Source organism: Thalassophryne amazonica, chromosome 10, assembly GCF_902500255.1.
Source record: "Thalassophryne amazonica chromosome 10, fThaAma1.1, whole genome shotgun sequence".
Taxonomy (NCBI): Eukaryota; Metazoa; Chordata; class Actinopteri; order Batrachoidiformes; family Batrachoididae; genus Thalassophryne; species Thalassophryne amazonica.
Genome location: NC_047112.1, coordinates 96915256 through 96934743, shown reverse-complemented (window position 1 = coordinate 96934743; position 19488 = coordinate 96915256). Strand labels below are relative to the sequence as shown.

Sequence of the window (19488 nt, the reverse complement as noted above, 5' to 3'; positions counted from 1 at the left end):
ACTTGGTCCCACAAAGCATCGTGGGTAAAATCGGGATAAACATCCATGCATGTGCTCATATGGAAAACAGCTGTTTAGTGGCTCAGTGATTGTACAGCTTAAATTATTTTCCCACTTTCCACACCATGTGGTGCACATAAAAATGCAACAGTAAGCCCCTTTGGCTGTTCCCTTTTTTGCACTCGGGGTCGCCACAGCAGGTCTGAGGTGGATTGGCATGTTGAATTGGCAGACGAATGCCCTTCCTGTTGCAACTCCACACTGCATGGAGAAATGTGGTATGGGTGGGGTTTGAACAGGGAACCTTCTGCACTGAAACCAAGCACATTAAGCACTTGGCCACCACACCTGTACATGAAAATGTAATTAAGTTTGTACTAAATGAGGACAGCTGTCTTTCCTTACTCAGGGTTTGTGTACAGTGCAAAGCATTTTTGAGTGGCCGAAAGAAATTGCTTGTGTGTAACACGCGAGGCACAAACCAAGCCCACGTAAACATAATCAGTGGCTTTTTGCAAGCAGGTTTACATTACATTAACTTACCCATTAACATTAGCCTGCTGGCTGCAAAGACTCTATGGACAAACCCTGTGTGACGTCACCCATAGGTTTTCTACAGAGATCTGGAACAGCAGATATGAAGCTCATATCTGGACATCAACATCTTGACTCTGGCTATGTCACAATGAACCCATAAAGAGGTGCAGCGTGGTGGCTGGTTTGTGTGACGAAAAAGTCTGAACCAGCTAAGCTAACAGGCTACCCTCAGTTTGGGTGCTTATTACCTCCGCCAATGAAGTTGAATGATGTTATGTTATCGACAGTGTTTGTTTGTCTGTCTGCTTGTGAACAGCCTGGAGCCCACAATTTTCAGCGCTGCCAACTGTTCCTCATTGGGCGGGATGGTCCTGGTATTTACCCCTGTGTCCCACGTCCTGTATGAGTGTGGGTCTGGACGCGCCTCCGGATCCCCCGGGTTACTCTTCGCGTCCTTGTCCCGCGTGGGTGACCCACACTGATATATTCAAATGTTGGCAGGTTTAAATTTTTCATATATAGTTATGAAATTTTTACTGAAGATTCATATCCTGAGAGGCAAGAAGTGGTTACATTTTCAAGGTCATAGGTCAAAAGGAAAAGTCAGGAAAATCTTGGAAGATTGGAAAAATCCCTATCTTTAACATTGAACAAATTTTCAAAAAATTGTAACTCTGTCAAAAAAGATCAAATATCTTTTATATATGAGACCATCTTGTAGGATGGTATTCTTTGTCAACTGACAAAGTTTGATCCAGATCTGAACCAGATTGTGGATTTTGTGGTCATTTGAATTTAACATTCAAAAAACATTTTATGTACATTTTACATTATATCTTAATCAAACATGCCACACTCACTCTCATATTTGAAAGTGAGGTGCAGACTGACACTATCGCCTGACAAAGTTTGATTCAGATCTGATACAGATTGTGGATTTTGTGGACATTTGAATTTAATATTGAAAAGCCTATTTGATGTACATTTTGCATTATATCTCAATCAAAAGTGCCTCAGTCACTGTCATTTGTGACAATGAAGTTCAAACTTGCACTCTCAATGAACAAACTAAGTTTGATCTGCATCTGATTCATACCGCAGATTTAGCGGTATTTGATTCTTTTTAACATTGAAAAGCCCTTTGATCTATATTTTGTATTATATTTTAGCTTATGAAACCCCACTTCTAAAAAGACTTCAACCATGAAATTTTTTCCAATCCTATTTCCAAGGTAAAAATTTGTGGAATTGGAAACTAGTTAGCTCTCGTTAAATCATGTTTCTGGTTGTCATAATAGTTTGCTTTGGTGTGGGCATAAGAAGTAATGAGACGCTTATTTTTTCCCAGTAATTATGCATTTAATGGACCCAAGCATGAAGTCGGCCTGGATAAACATTACACCTATCCTGTGTTTCTGTATTTCACTCAAGGAAAAAGAAATAATAATAATTTCAGCAATCTGCAAAAATATTTCACTTCATAAAAAAGGAATAGTTTGCACCATGTGTCATGCTTAGTTATCATGTTACAGGGTAACATATGTCACATGTCACACAATCCACTGGACATTGACATTGTTTGACCTCTACGTACTTTGGAGATCAAGCATTCAACACAGTCAAAACTATTCCATTTATTAATCCTATTAGCTCAACCAATAATTTGCACCACTTTTTGCCAAAATTGGAGCAAATTTATCTTTTGACCCCTATATGAATTGAAATTAACCTTTGCCACAATTCTTCCTGTTTTTACCCCATAACATTCAGTTGTAGATAGTCCAAACTATACCTTTTTGGAATAGTTATGATCAGAAAAATTGTGTGGTATAGTTTTCAACATGATGGAAGCATTTTTAAAATTTTGACCTCTGTAATTTTTCAATTGACCCCTACTTGGCCGCCTATTCAAAATTCAAGTGGCAAGTTGTTTTTTTTCCCAAAAGAATGATGTCTCAGGAGTATTTGTGCTGAATCTGGTGTTTCTATCAATACCTGAAGGATTGTTTCAGTTATCTACTGCACAAACAGGATAAAGTCTGATTTTGTCACTGATAATATGTCCTTACTGATGCCCTGACCAGTTCCCATGGCGTTGTCCTGACTTATTTACTTACTGTGGTGTTGACAGTTATGGCACAGTTCTCTTCTCTGCTTCTGCATCAGACACTCGCATCTCGTTTTTAACATCCTCATCTTCTGCTGCCTTATTTGTTGGGAAAGTGAAGTACACGGACCCACGACAGGGGGCGTAAATGAACGGCCAATAGGAAGTCCGAATAAATAACAATTTATTCTGCAAATGTGCACAACATCCAAATATGTTTTTAGTCTGTCAATCAATCGACACAAAAGGTGACACGTGGGCAGGCCCGAGGGTAGGAGACGCCTATCCAGAGAAGAGCCGGGACCCACAAGGTTCCACCACCAACGGGGAGACCTGCAACACACCGGAGCCGCCAAATCCCGAGTCCCCAGGTGGCCACTGCTCCCAGCTGTCAGATCTGGTACTGCTGGCAGGAACAGACACAGGTTAGAGGTGGGTGTGTGTACACCCAGTAACAGTCAGCAAACAGTTCAGTTCCTCTCCTGAGGGAAAACTCCACCACTCCCAGAAAACAGGAACACTGAAAACGTGCAGTACCAACAGTATACTTAAAGATAAGAGAAGTGAGGAGTGGAAATGCCAACTCCCTCCAACTTCCACAAACCAAGCTCCAAGCTGCGAGTATACCAAAGGTTACAACTGCAAAAATCAGAAACAGTAAATGTGCAAACGGCACAAAGCGGCTGAGTAGGTTACCTGACGGGTAAGCTGATAACTCGGCGGAGTTGTGGTGTCTCTTCCAGGCTTTTATGGTGTGTGGTGATGATGACAGATCTCTGACAGCTGTCAGCTCTGGGCTCCTGGGGCTCCTGTGAGGCGACTACGCCCTCTAGTGCCTGAAACCTGACGACAGGCAGGGCGCCCTATGGTGATGAGCCAGCAGTACCTCCTCTTCGGGCAGCCCACACAACAGGACCCCCCCCCCCCCCCCCCCAACGGGCGCCCCCTGGCGCCCGACCAGGCTTGTCGGGGTGTCGTTGGTAGAAGTCGGCCAGGATGGCCGGATCCAGGATGAAGCTCCTCTTCACCCAGGAGCACTCTTCGGGTCCGTACCCCTCCCAATCCACCAAATACTGGAACCCCCGACCCCTCCGGCGAACATCCAGGAGCCTTCTCACAGTCCATGCAGGCTCCCCATCGATGATGCGGGCAGGAGGCGGCGCTGGTCCGGGGGTGCAGAGGTGAGAGGTGTGGCAGGGCTTGATTTTGGAGACGTGAAAGACGGGATGGATCCGCAGTGAAGCTGGGAGTTTGAGCTTCACTGCGGCTGGACTGATCACCTTGACAATGGGAAAGGGTCCAATGAATCTGTCCGTCAATTTCGGTGAGTCCGTGTGCAGAGGAATGTTTTTTGTGGAAAGCCAAACCTCCTGCCCGGGCTGGTAAGCGGGGGCTGGGGTGCGTCGGCGATCTGCATGGCCTTTCGCCCTCGTCCGGGCTTTCAGAAGGGCAGAGCAGGCTGTTCGCCACACCCGACGGCACCTTCTGAGGTGGGCCTGGACCGAGAGGACCTCGACCTCTCCCTCTACAGCCGGAAACAATGGGGGCTGGTACCCCAACCACGCTGCGAAGGGGGAGAGGCCAGTCGCCGATGAGACTTGGCTGTTGTGGGCGTACTCGATCCAGGCCAGATGTTGACTCCAGGCCGTTGGGTGCGCGGAGGTCACACATCTCAGGGCCTGTTCCAGATCTTGATTAGCCCGCTCTGCTTGTCCATTAGTTTGGGGGTGGTACCCGGACGAGAGGCTCATGGTGGCCCCCAGTTCCCTACAGAAACTCCTCCAGACTTGCAAGGAGAACTGGGGACCACGGTCGGAGATGATGTTCGTGGGGATACCATGCAGACGCACGACGTGGTGGACCAGGAGGTCTGTAGTCTCCTGGGCCGTCGGGAGCTTCGGGAGGGCCATGAAGTGGGCCGCCTTGGAGAATCGGTCCACTGTCGTCAAGATGGTGGTCATACCCTGGGACGCAGGGAGACCCGTGACGAAGTCCAGACCTATGTGGGACCAGGGGCGTCGAGGCACGGGCAGCGGCTGGAGGAGTCCTCTTTCAGGTTGATGCACAGCCTTGCCCCTGGCGCAGGTGGTACAGACGCGGACATACTCCCGGACGTCGGCTTCCATTGACGCCCACCAGAAGCGCTGCCGGACCACTGCCACGGTTCTTCGCACCACTGGATGGCAGGAGAGCTTGGAACCATGACAGAAGTCCAGAACTGCAGCCCTTGCATCTGGTGGGACGTACAAACGGTTCGCTGGTCCACCGCCGGGGTCCGGGTGATGGGTCAGGGCCTCCCTGACGACGTTCTCCACGTCCCACATGTAGGTGGCGACGATAGTGGACTCTGGCAAGATGGATGGATCAAGATGGATCAGACAGCTCTGTTCTAACTTCCTCTTCATGGACCCGGGACAGTGCGTCAGACCGTTGGTTTTTGGTCCCGGGGTGGTAGGTGATTTGGAAGTTAAAACGTCTGAAAAACAGTGACCAACGGGCTTGCCTAGGGTTCAGACGCTTAGCAGTCCAAATGTACTCCAGGTTCCGGTGGTCAGTGAAAATTGTAAATGGAACCACAGCTCCCTCCAACAAGTGTCTCCACTCCTCCAGGGCCTCTTTCACCGCCAGGAGCTCCCGATTGCCGACATCATAGTTCCGCCGGTCAACCTGCGGGAGAAATAGGCACAAGGGTGGAGAACCTTATCGGACTCCCTGCTCTGGGACAGCACGGCTCCTATTCCTGAGTCAGAGGCATCCACTTCAACTACAAACTGGCGGTTAGGATCGGGCTGCACCAGAACTGGCGCAGTCGAAAACCGGCATTTTAACTCCCTAAACATGGCCTTGCACCAATCCGACCAGGTGAAGGGGACTTTTGGGGAGGTCAGGGCTGTAAGGGGACCAACAACCTGACTATAGCCCTTAATGAACCTCCTATAGAAATTTGCGAAGCCGAGGAAATGTTGCAGCTTCCTACGGCTTACTGGTTGGGGCCAATGTCTCTTCGCCGCTACCTTGGCCGGATCGGGTGAGACGGAGTTGGAGGAGATAATAAACCCCAGGAAGGACAAATAAGTACGGTGGAACTCGCACTTCTCGCCCTTCACAAACAGCCGGTTCTCCAACAACCGCTGCAGGACCTGACGTACATGCTTCACATGGGTCTCAGGGTCCGGGGAGAAGATGAGGATATCGTCTAGATACACGAAGATGAACCGATGCAGGAAGTCCCGCAAGACGTCATTTACCAACGGTTGGAACGTCACGGGGACGTCAGTGAGGCCGGTACTCAAAGTGACCTAAGAGGGTGTTAAATGCCGTCTTCCATTTGTCTCCCTTCCGGATCCGAACCAGGTGATACGCATTTCTAAGATCCAACTTTGTGAATATTTTGGCTCCATGCAGGGGCATGAACACTGAATCCAATAGAGGTAACGGGTATCGGTTGCGAACCGTGATCTCGTTCAGCCCTCTATAGTCAATGCATGGACGGAGTCCACTGTCCTTCTTGCCCACAAAAAGGAAACCTGTGAGGCAACTACGCCCTCTAGTGCCTGAAACCTGACGACAGGCAGGGCGCCCTCTGGTGATGAGCCAGCAGTACCTCCTCTTTGGGCAGCCCACACAACATTATTGCTGATATCACAGCTGCACTGCAGCTTCACCTTCTGTTCCTCTGTCGTTTCCTCACACTGTCCGTGTCACGCTCACTTCTGCACCTACAATACCTCAGCCTGTTTATGGAATTGACAGCCACAGAGCCAAACCGCTGACATTTGTTACCCTGTAACAGGAGCTAGATATAGGGCCTAACTCCAAAATACAAATGTGCAATCAACACTTTCACTAGAACTATGTCTCCTTCAAAGCTCCTCAGTACAGAGTGACTGTCAACTCTCTGTCCCTCTACATTTGTTATCGCATCTATTTGAGTCTGTATGTATACTTTTCACCCTGTGTGAATTTGAGAAGATCCCAAATAAATTCTAACTTGTGGACACAAATCTTGTCATTAATGATATATGCTGCACAATCATTCCATCAAGACCAAATGAGTAGTTCAAAGACATCATTAAAAGCCAAAAATGACCATGACCTTCATGTCCGTGATGAGTATATGTAAATGTCTGACCACATCTGTAGGCTTGCATCTCCCATGTGTCTTCTGGCAGACTGTAGCCAAATGTTCATGTCCTCTTTTTAAGAAAATCCTCCTCTATACCACTTCACCATGAAGCTGTATAATTGGAGATACAGATCTTGCACAATTCACAATTTTTCCAGTTGCAGCCACATAAACCTGTAATTTCTTCAGGGTTGTCAAGGGCGTCTTTCCTCACTAGTCTTCTTCTTGCACGGCCACTCAGTTTTTGAGAACCTTCTCCAGACAGATTTACCATGCAGTACCATACCATTTGTATGTCTTAAATTTCTTAAGTAGATGAAATTCAAGACATATCATGACTTGTATGAAGAAAACTGGCTGTAAAAGTGATCAGTTAGGTCTGTTGTGCTAAAGGGTGCAATAACTTATGCAACCCATCATTCTGACTTCTGACTTATATTTTTATTTCATTTATGTCATAGTGCAGAGATTAGAAATCTTTTTTATACACAGAATCCTGAATTGTTTTTTGTTTGATGCCATTTCAAAATGAATACGTATGTAATAGCTCAAGTTCACATACATTTTCTTTCCAGTGTGTATGTGGAAAAACATCTAAAGGGCGAAAGGTGAAGTCCGTATGAACAGGCTACTGTCCAATTTTCTGGTCTGTCGTATATTTTGCTTTTTGACTTCAGCTATATTTTCCTGATCACTGAAATTAGTCAACATAACTGCCAACAATACTGTATTACTTCAAAAAGGTATATAGTTGTGTTCAAAATAATAGCGGTGTGTTTAACAAAGTGAATAAAAGCTCAAAATCCTTATAATAGCTTTTATTTCCATACATGCAAAGGCATTAGGAACACTGCACATTCTATTCCAAATTAAAACATGAAAAAAATGTATAAAATTTGTTATAGTTACAGAAAGTGAAGAAAAAGAAATATTAGGCTGTTCAATAAAATAGCAGTGTCTGTATTTTTCTTTAGAAACTCAAACATTTACTGTAAAAACTGAAAAATGCTGGAAGATTTATCTTTCCTGTGAATCACTGAACTAATATTTAGTTGTATAACCACCGTTTCTGAGAACTGCTTCACATCTGTGTTGCATGGATGGAGTTGACCAACGTCTGGCGCCTGCGAGCAGGTATTCCAGCCCAGAATGACTGGACCACATTCCACATTTCCTCTGGATTTCTTGGTTTTGCCTCAGAAACAGCATTTTTGATTTCACCCCACAAGTTTTCTATTGGATTAAGGTCCCATGATTGGGCTGGCCAGTCCGTAACTTTAAGCTTGTTGGTCTGGAGCCAAGATGCTGCTCACTTGTTGGTGTGTTTGGGATTGTTATCTTGTTGTAACACCCATTTTAAAGACATTTCCTCTTTGACATAAGGCAACATGACCTCTTCAAGTATTTAGATGGATTCAAACTGATCCATGATCCCTGGTATGCAATAAATAGGCCCGACACCATAGTATGAGAAACATCCCCATATCATGATGCTTCACAGTGTGCTCTGGCTTGAATTAAATTTTTGGGGATCATTTGGCAAACTGTCTGTGGCACCTAGACCCAAAAAGAACAATCTTGCTTTCATCAGTTCGCAAAATGTTGTAGCATTTCTCTTTAAGCCAGTCAATGTGCTCTTTGGCAAATTGTATCCTCTTCAGCACATCATTTTATTCAACAGTGGGAATTTGTGGGGGGCTTCTTCTAATTGTTACAGTGTGCACAGGTAACTTTAGACCTTCTTTGATCACCCTGGAGCGGATGATTGGCTGAGGCTTTGGCATTCTGGCTATTTTTTGCTCCATTTCAATGGCAGTTTTCACTTTTCTTCCAAATCTTTTTGGTTTTGGTTGCCATTTTAAAGCATCTGAGATACATAATGTTAGCTAAGCAGCCTATCATTTTCTGCATTTCTTTAAATGTTTTCACATCTCCAATCAATATTCTGAACAGTGTCTGGACTCATGATGACTAATTTCATTCAGATTTTCAGAGAGAAATGCACTGCAACCAGCACATCATCCTTCTTCACACCTCCTTCAGGGCCACCTGTAAGGGTCACAGAAAGAAAAATGCGGGCATTTTGTTTTTTTTGAACAGCCTAAATTTCCTTCACTTTCTGTATAGCAATAACAAATTTGATAAATTTTTCATCATGTTTTGAATACATTATTTTGAAAACAACAACAAAAAAAAAAACTGGCATCTCTTTCCTGGCTACTAAGTATATCCCATTACAGGTGTACACCAGTCTTTGTTTGGATCCACTTTCATTTATCTTGTGTCACTGCACATGCAGCAGAATGTATTTTAGACATTCAATGTCTTTGTAAAGGAATTGTGTAATACAAAGGACATCTGGTATGAAACTAGTGCCAAATCAACATGCTGATCCATGCGGAATTCTCTGTGGCGATTCAGCACAAAAACCAGTGGAACTACAACAAACCTCCAATGCGCTTCATGGTAAAATATACAAAGAATACTTAAGATGGGATATTTACTGTGCTCAAAGTTAGTCTCCTGACTGCTCGCCAGTTTAACCCTTTCACAATAAAGCTCTTTTCTGAGCTCAAAAACATGGAACACTGACTTTAAAAATATCAAGTTCATCTAACTAAATGTACAAGTATTCCAAGAAAAAAATAGTTTAACTAAAGTGGCAGTATTTAGGATGATCTCACATTACATCTAACCCATGTTTCAGACTGCTGGATGTACTGAAGCATAAAATCAAATCTTTTAAATGCGCACCATCCACATCAAATGTTGCATGAAGACACATAGCAGTGAGGAAATAAAAGACTGCATTCAAGGGAGGACATGAAGGCGTTTTATAGTGTGTGAGGTTTTTACTTCAACTCCATTAAAAAAAAAGCACAAACACTGTACAGTAAGCAAAAATTAAACTGCCAGCACATTGTAAATCGTATTACCTCACCAACACATTAATCACATGTTAAATCAGTATCTCGAAGCAAAAAGTGCTTCATGCGTTCCAAAGGAAGGTGTCGTGCCAAATTCAGTCAAACTTTGTCTCACACACTGACCATCCAGTATTTACACTGGTTCTTTAAATAGACTCATACAAACAATAAATTAGGGCAAAATTCTTTACAAAGAAACTGGTCAAACTACTGTGGATAGGACAGTCATCTTAAAAGCAAAAACAAAGGTTAAACACCTGCAGTGTCAGACGTTTCTGCAGCCATGTTAATTAATATACAGTGTATCCAAAAAGTATTCACAGCACTTCACTTATTCCCACATTTTATGTTACAGCTTTATTCCAAAATGGATGAAATTCAGTTTTTTTTTTCTGAAAATTTTACACACAATACCCCATAATGACTAAGTTTTCTTCTTTTTTTTTAGATTTTTGCAAACTTATTAGAAATGAAAAACAAACAAACAAAAACACTAAGAAATCTCACGTACATAAGTATTCACAGCCTTTGCCATGAATCTCAAAATTGAGCTCTGGTGCATCCTGTTTCCACTGATCATCCTTGACATGTTTCTCCAGCTTAACTGGAGTCCACTTGGGGTAAATTCAGTTGATTGGACATAATTTGGAAAGGCACACACCTGTCTACATATAAGGTCCCACAGTTGACAGTGCATGTCAGAGCACAAACCAAGCATGAAGTCAAAGGAATTGTCTGTAGACCTCTGAGACAGGATTGTCTCTGGGGAAGAGTACAGAAACATTTTTGCTGCTTTGAAGGTCCAAATGAGCACAGTGGCCTCCATTATGCATAAATGGAGCCAGCTGCCCATCGCAACTGAGCAGCCGGGGGAGAAGCGTCTTAATCAGAGAGGTGACCAAGAACCCAATGACCACTCTGTCAGAGCTCCAGCATTCCTCTGTTGTGAGAGGAGAACCTTCCAGAAAGACAACCATCTCTGCAACAATCCACCAGTCAGGCCTGTATGGTAGAGTGGCCAGACAGAACCCACTCCTTTGTAAAAGGCACATGGCAGCCACCTGGAGTTTGCCAAAAGGCACCTGAAGGACTCTCAGGCCACGAGAAATAAAATTGACAAAGATTGAACTCTTGTGTGTGAATACCAGGCATCATGTTTGGAGGAAACCAGGCACCATCGCTGCAGTGAAGCATGGAACTGGGAGACTAGTCAGGATTGAGGGAAAGATGAATGTAGCAATGTACAGAGATTGGAAAATGTCTGTGCACCGACGCTCCACATCCAACCTGATGGAGCTTGAGAGGTGCTGCAAAGAGGAATGGGCAAAACTGCCCAAAGATAGGTGCACCAAGCTTGTAGCATCACATTCAAGAAGACTTGAGGCTATAAATGTTGCAAAAGGTGCATCAATAAGGTATTGAGCAAAGGGTGTGAATACTTATGTAAATGTGATTTAGTTTTTTTTATTTTTAATAAATTTGCAAAAATAAAAATAAAACTTTTTCATGTTGTCATTATGGGGTGTTGTGAGTATAATTTTGAGGGGAAAAAATGAATTCACTCCATTTTATAATAAGGCTGTAATATAACAAAACGTGGAAAAAGTGAAGCACTGTGAATACTTTCCAGATGCGCAGTACACTGATATCAATAAAGCAAATCGATCAATGTTAGCAATCTGTCTGCTGATCCCCGCGAACCGATCCTGGATAAGAGGTTGAAGATGAGTGAGTGCCTGCTGATCATCATCACAGTCTGGAGGGCAGTAAGGGGCTGTCGGTCTGTAACGATCTGATATTACAAATGCTGCCGTAACATTGGAGCAGCACAATTTCAATACAGCAGGCAGAACACACACGATGCATCGTTTTTAACTACACTATGAGAAAGTGCACTCAACAGCATAAATAACCTGACACACAACACTCGCACACTGGTAACCTTTAGCTACAAACAAACAAAACAAACAAACAAAAAAAAAAAAAAAAAAAACGTACTTCACAAAACAAGAATGACACTAAGCTACTCAGAACAAATGTTTTACAGTAACAACTTTCATAAAAGAGAGCCGGAGTCTCGATAATGGTATCTTTTTTTATATCATTACATGAATGAATAATAGCAGTCTTATGTATATCAGAGTGCATACGTCTTGCATGGCCAAATGTGCTCAAGTAAGACTGCGTTACCATCAATAATGTGAAATTGATTTTTACCACAACAGAGGCTGAAAGGCTATCAGGCTATCATTTATATATTCAATGACTTGAATATATAAATTGAATTGAATTTATATATTCAATGACTGCCAGTTTGATTCCATGGCATGAAAAATACCACCTATATGATTTTCACTGTCCAAAAAAGGTCAGTTTATTCAATAACTGTGTGCAAGCAGAAACATAGCTCAATTAAGAGCAAAGGTATAACTGACAAAACTGCTTCTCACACACCAAATTCAGGGTTTTTTTTTTTTCTTTTCTTTCTTTTTGACTTCAGTATGTCAGAATTGGACAAAAAAATGTGGTAGCTTGAGACCTTGGCACAAAAATTTAAACGGTGTAACCTCTGACTTGGCAAAGTGTGTGTGTTTTTTTGTTTGTTTTTTTTTAGATATATCACTCACCAAATTCTGGAATCCAACATTCTACAAATGTCACTTCCAAAATGACTGCAAAGAAGACAAACAATTCAGGCCACTTCACTGAGTAATGTAAACATGGCTCTAATTTGCATTGTTAGGGTTTGACATGACCTCACACGGCAGCCTTTTTTGGGGTGTCTATTTCAGGTGAGGGTTAAATCTGATAAAAAAAAAAAAATGGGTAAAACATCTTTTTCTATTTCTGATAACCGCAGATCTGAGGGGGAATTTATGTACAATGAATGTGTTGAATATGGCAACCATCATCTTATGCAAATTATAAATAAAACAAAATCATTATAAAAGCTGTACGGCCGTTTAAATTTCACAAAACTGACAAAATTTAGTTTCTACTGAAATTCAAGCATTATAATGTCTGTTTTATTTTTGAAAAGTGTTGCAAAATTACAGCTCATTTTAATGAAGAGAACATATTTATCTGGGGGGGGCTCCATAATGAATAATTTATTTTCCTTTTAATGCTGTCTACAGGAGGTGTGTGTGCACATGTATAAGGTTTTGAAATTATTGGATCTTGTAAATCACTTCAGAGGTGTTATCTGGTTTCAAAAATAGCAGCATAGATTTACAAGTGTTTATTTCTCGCTAAGTTTTCTAAAATACATGAGAAGCAGATTTATGCAGAAATCAGCTGTTCCGGAGAGTTTTCCACCAAGTTGGACTAGCTTATTCAAGACAGCAGCCAGCAGACATCACTGTGCATCTCTACTCTGATTGGCTGTCACCGTGTGCTTCCCATCATCCCTCGCACATGTCGGTGGAAGCCCCCACGTGATCTATGATGCCACTATCATAGATTGTATGGGTTGCCACCATGAGTAGTTCAAGGCAGTCTGTTCTTACTATTTACTAATTTTTTCCAGACGTGAATTTTGATCATATTGGTAATGTCATATTATGGATCCCCTATTTAAAGGCTATTAAATATAATTATAGTGGTGCCAATGAAAATTGTTTTTTTGTGACTTAAATCTTGAAAAAAAAAAAACAAAGTTGACTTTTAACCCTGAAGCTAAGAGTGTCAGACACACCTTGCTTATTTTGATAATAAAACAGGTATTTTAATAAAGATTACAGTCACATCAAGCTCCCCCCTTCAAAGTTTCAGTGAACAGAGGCCAAAAAAAATCAAATCATGTACAAAGCAGACTCATGATGTTTAATGGAAACACAAAGCCTCTCTTGTGGTGGATTTTGTAGTGAGCAGTTTCCACTGCTTGTGGTTGTGAGTTTTATTGTTACCAAGCCCGACTTGTCTTGCTTGACACATCAAACAAAGCTACTGCAAAAGCAAATCATTTCAAGACTTTCCTCGTCTTCCGAGAGCCCGCTTAAAATGTTCAAACTGTTTTAAAAATCCTTTCTCCAACAGTTAAATAAAATAAAAAATGTGTTGGTTTTTTTTTTGCCAAAAATTGCTTCATGAATTGGTGTCTATGACTTTGCCTTGTCACTATTAACCTAAACCCTCCCTGACCAGTCATTCAAAAACTGGTGCCGCTGCTTATCTCCATATTCTTTAGCAATACATTAGCATTCTGCAGAGTCTATGAGTCCCTTTGGATAGGACACCAGTTCAATTCAGGTTACTTCCCCAGCTAAGGACAGTACCCATTTTACAGCTGGGTGGACTACACATTGGACACATACAAGTTGCAAGACTGGGATTTGAACCCACGTCTACATATTGGCAGACCAGCTCCTTATCAACTGATCTGCTCCACATGAATTCAAACATCAGGTTTTTAGTTTTTCAGTGCGCTTCAATAAAAATTCCACATGGGAACAAACAATGAACCAAATCACAAAATGAAAAGTTGAACCCAATTACATTGTCAAAAGTGTAGTTCTACATCTCAGATGTATGACAGTCTCCACAGAAACACAAACAGCCTATAAAGCTGCCATAATCAAAAACATTAAGTTTAAAACGGTTCAACATAACACTATAGAGCAGTGCATTAATGAGGGGCACAGCAATGACAGACATTCATGAATCTGCAACATTTGGACTCAATCGCTTCTTCGATTGGACATGCATGTATGTTTGATTACAGAATGTCCTCCATGTGTGTTATGTTACAGAACTGTGCTCCAGAGGGATGTCCACAGAGCGGCTCCACAGTTAACCCCTCCACTCAGCACTTTCACTTCCTGGGAAGCAACGCTGCCAGTCGCTGCTTCTTAATGGGAAGGAAATGGATCTGTTGTGAGCTGACCTTCTTCAATTTGATACCTCTGTTTTTAGGGACCTTTTTAAGCGGGTCATTATGGTCATGTTGCTCCCTGTGGGAGATGGACGGCACTCCATACAGCTGGTGTAGTGATGCACCACGGCTGCCATCCCGTTTGATGGAAAAGTTCTTGGTAGATACCCCTGAAAGGCCTTTGATCTTTCCACAGAGGATAGCAGGAATTGCATCTTTCACAGAGACAATGACCTTGGCTGTCTGCGAGGTGCTGACTATCTCAAGGTTTCCCGCTCCACTAAGAGACGCCTCCTGGCCCAGAGAGCTAGATGTACCCGCACTGCTGTCAACCACCCACTTATGTTGCCGGCTGAACTCCAGTGAAGTTAGACTGCCTAGGAGTTTAGAATCTAAACTCTGGGTGCATTCAACACCCAGAGATAATGTTGTACCACTGGAATCTTGGCCATGCTGGAAAGCAAATTCTCTCTCACCAGAGTTACAAGACTGAACACACTTTTTCCTCACACCACCTACTGACAGATCGAGCACACTGTCCTGCAGACAAGGGTATTCATGTTTTGGTTCCACTGGACACGTCCTAACAGAAAGGTCTAGGGCCTGTCCTTCTTCTAAAGGAATGGAGGTTTGGGACACATTTTGTTGATGAAATGGTGGTAACCATTTACTTGAAAACAAAGAAGGAGAGGTAGCATCTTTCAGATAAGTCTGAGTGCTTTTGCTCACAGTGCAAACCGGAGTTGTCATGTTCCCCTTTGAATCTTCAGTTTGAGGGACTGGAATGGGAATAGGAAGAGGGATGGGCAGAGGCACTGGCAGAGGAATGATGACAGGATAGGGGACTAGAAGTGTGGCTGGAGGAACCAGAGGAGCCAGAGGGGAGGTATAGGGAGGTGTCAAGGGTGGAAGCGGGAAGAAGGTAGAGCCTGGTGACTGACAGGTTGATGACGTGGCCTGGGATGTGAAGAGGTCCTGTAAGATGGCTGCAAAGGCTGGGTTCTGAATGACAGAGAGGAGGTTGGCATCTTGTGCTGGTCCTACTCCCTTCTGTTCTACTGTTGGTGGCAAGCTGAATGTTAAAGGATTCTGACACAGAACGCTGTTCTGGAGTGACAAAGAGGGGCAGTTAGCAGTTGGAGGCATTACAGATGGACTTAAGTGCTGGAGCACCTGTTGGTCCAGTACAAGGGGTAGCGAAACAGGGCTTTGGCTTATTAAGTATGGTGCAGCCCCCACTTGGCCAAGCTGAGCTCCAGCTGTTCCAGCCATCTGAAGATGAATGGGCAGCATCAGCGGGTTGTCTCCCAGACAGACTGGATGCAGTACAGTTGTGGCTACTTTAAGAGCCACACCTCCAGGCGAATCAGCAGTGGCACTCACGACTGAAGGTGCCGGCGCCTCAACCAGATTGGAAAGCCTCCCCTTGCTCACGGCTGCTGCACTGCCATTGCAGGAATCAGAAGGAGTTAATGGACTTACTCCACTTTCTACTTTACTGGCAAATTCTCCACCCCCTTCCACCTCAGGGGTACACACATCAGTCTGGGTGTGTTCAATAGCTGTGGACACATGATCACTACCCTCCATGTTTTAGCTTGAAGAATCATTCAAAATGTCCTTTCAGTGCTAGTGACAGGTCTCATCCATTATTCTCCTCAGCAGTCCTGCAACAGACAGCAGAATATTTTGTGTATGACACAATATCAGCACCAGAGAGGGACTCAGGCACGCACACACACACAAAAATCTTATAAGAGAGATAATTCCACATGCCCTTAGAGGTTTTCACAGTGTGAGAGACTTGAGTGGAATTTGTCCTCAAAGTGAATCCACTCAGAAGACATGCTACTGTTGTGTCTAATATACAGTAGCTCAGCAGCAACTGTTATGAAAATAACTTTTTTTTTTATTTGCAATATAAATTATTTTGAGATTAAGTGTTCCTTAAAAAAGAATCAATGAAAACTGTAGTTTAAGGTGAAGTAATATTTATAGTAAATAAGGTGATTCAAACTTTAGATGAGCAATCAAAAATACTGTCTGCCATTAACTTCTCAACACACACACATATACATATATACATATATATATATACATATATACATATACATATATACATATATACATATACATATATATATACATATATACATACACATACATACATATATATATATACATACATATATATACACATATATATATATACACATATACACATATATATATATACACATATACACATATATATATATACACATATACACATATATATATATACACATATACACATATATATGTATATATATACACATATATATGTATATATATACACATATATATGTATATATATATATATATACATATATACATATATATACACATATGTATATATATATACACATATATATGAATGAATGAATGAATGAAAACTGTTTATTTCGAACATTTGATACAACAACAATTACAAGATAGATCAATAAAGACAACAACAAAAAAGTTCCTACTGTGTACCCAACATGTCCGAAAAGGGGTAGGGTGAAGCATCAGCTTATTTATCCCTACCCCTTCTTCCCCACAACCAGTAATACCCTTTGCCACATATACACATAGATTCCTACACACCTAAACCGATATCAATATATATATATATATACATATATATACACATACACATACATATACACATCAACATACATACACATATACATACACATATATACACATATACATATATACACATATATATACACAAACATAAATATACACCTACACATACCTACTTACATACAAAATACTATATATTTACAAGCCGAAGCAAAAAACAAAAACACCCTAACCCTCATTACCCTTCCTCCTCCCTATACCCAGAAAAAACCATATTTTTGTACCGCTGTTTGAACTAGTTCATGCTTGGACATTGCTTGAGCCCCACTCCCAATCTGTTCCACATCCTCACCCCACAGACAGAAATACAGAAACCTTTTAATGTTGTTCGTGCCCACTGATGCTTTAAATTAAATTTCCCCCTCAGACTGTAATCCCCTGATCTGTTAAAAAACATATTTTTAATATTTGCTGGAAGTAAATTGTTTATTGCTTTATACACAATTTGTACTGTTTGAAAATGAACCAAGTCTGTGAATTTTAAGAATTTGGATTGTAAAAATAGTGGATTTGTATGATCTCTATAGCCAGTATTATGAATAATTCTTATAGCTCTTTTCTGCATTACTGATAGTGATTGTGTTGTACCTTTATAAGTATTACCCCATACCTCTGCACAGTACTGTAAATATGGTAAAACCAGTGAGCAGTAAAGAATGCGGAGTGAGTTGTGGTCCAGAATATGTTTCGCTTTGTTTAGAACTGAAATGCTTCTTGACAGTTTACTTTGTATATGTTTTATATGAGTCTTCCAGTTTATCTTATCATCTATTATCACCCCCAGAAACTTATTTTCATGTACCCTTTCAATATCTACCCCCTCGACTTGTAACTGAACCTGTATGTCTGTATTACAATAGCCAAATAACATGTATTTTGTTTTACTTAAGTTTAATGATAATTTATTTCTGTCAAACCATATTTTCAATTTTCCCATTTCTATACTGATCCTCCTCAGTAACTCCTGCAAATCCCCCCCTGAACAAAAAAATGCTTGTGTCATCTGCAAATAATACTAATTTTAATATTTTGGAAACATTGACAATATCATTTATATAAATTAGAAACAGTTTTGGACCCAATACTGACCCCTGTGGGACGCCACAAGCATTGTCCAAGCATGATGATGTATATTCCCCCAACTTCACAAACTGTTTTCTGTTACTTAAGTAGCTTCTCACCCAGTGCAACACCAACCCCCTAATCCCATACTGTTCAAGTTTATTGATTAATATGTCATGATTAATTGTATCAAAAGCCTTTTTAAGGTCTATACATATTCCAACTGAATGTAATTTGTGGTCTATGGCGTTTGTAATCTCCTCAACTGATTCTATTAATGCAAGTGATGTTGAACTATGTGCTCTGAATCCATATTGACTATCAGTAAGTAATTTATGTTTATTTATGAATTTGTCTAATCTATTATTGAATAACTTTTCTAATAATTTGGAAAATTGTGGAAGCAAAGAAACAGGTCTATAATTTGTGAAGTGGTGTCTATCCCCAGTCTTATACAGCGGCACAACCTTAGCTATTTTCATTTGATTGGGAAATTTACCGGTTTGAAATGATAAGTTACAGATGTATGTTAATGGTTCTACAATCCATTCAATGACCTGTTTTACCACCACCATATCAATTTCATTTAAATCGGTAGATGTTTTATATTTACAATTATTCACAATGTCTATAATTTCATTTCCATCCACTGCTGTGAGGAACATTGAACAGGGATTTCTTTCTATGAGATTATTATCCCAATCCTCAGGTTGGGAATCGGGAATTTTTTCTGCCAAGCTTGGTCCAATATTTACAAAAAAATTATTAAAACCGTTGACTACCTCATCCTTATTTTCCTTCTTGACATTATTATCAATGAAATACTGAGGGTAACTCTGTTTTTTATTACCATTTTTGATAATGCTATTAATATATCCCATATTCCTTTAATATTGTTTTTGTTATTATATAATATGTTACTATAATATTCCTTCCTACATACCCGTATAATATTAGTTAATCTATTTTTGTATTTCTTATATCTATTTTCTGCCTCTTTAGTCTTTAGTTTTATGAATTCTCTATACAGTGTATTTTTCTTATTACATGCATTTCGTAACCCTTTCGTCATCCATGGTCGAGCTTGGATTTTTTGTTTTCTGTAGTCTTGTTTAATTGGACAATTTTTATCATATAATGATGTAAATATTTGTAAAAAAGTTTCATATGCACTATCAACATCACT

General features: G+C 41.2%; 1 protein-coding gene across 1 annotated transcript in view; it reads right to left on the bottom strand.

Moving 5' to 3' along the window:
* Positions 1 to 14263: 14263 nt before the first annotated feature.
* The window catches only part of zmp:0000001174 (retinoic acid-induced protein 2), a 108314-nt gene continuing 103089 nt past the window's right edge, over positions 14264 to 19488 (bottom strand). The window contains exon 2 of the mRNA XM_034180565.1: positions 14264 to 16237. Within this exon, the coding sequence (XP_034036456.1) occupies positions 14511 to 16160 (1650 nt within the window). The 5' untranslated portion in view covers positions 16161 to 16237 and the 3' untranslated portion in view covers positions 14264 to 14510. The remainder of the gene's footprint in view (positions 16238 to 19488) is intronic.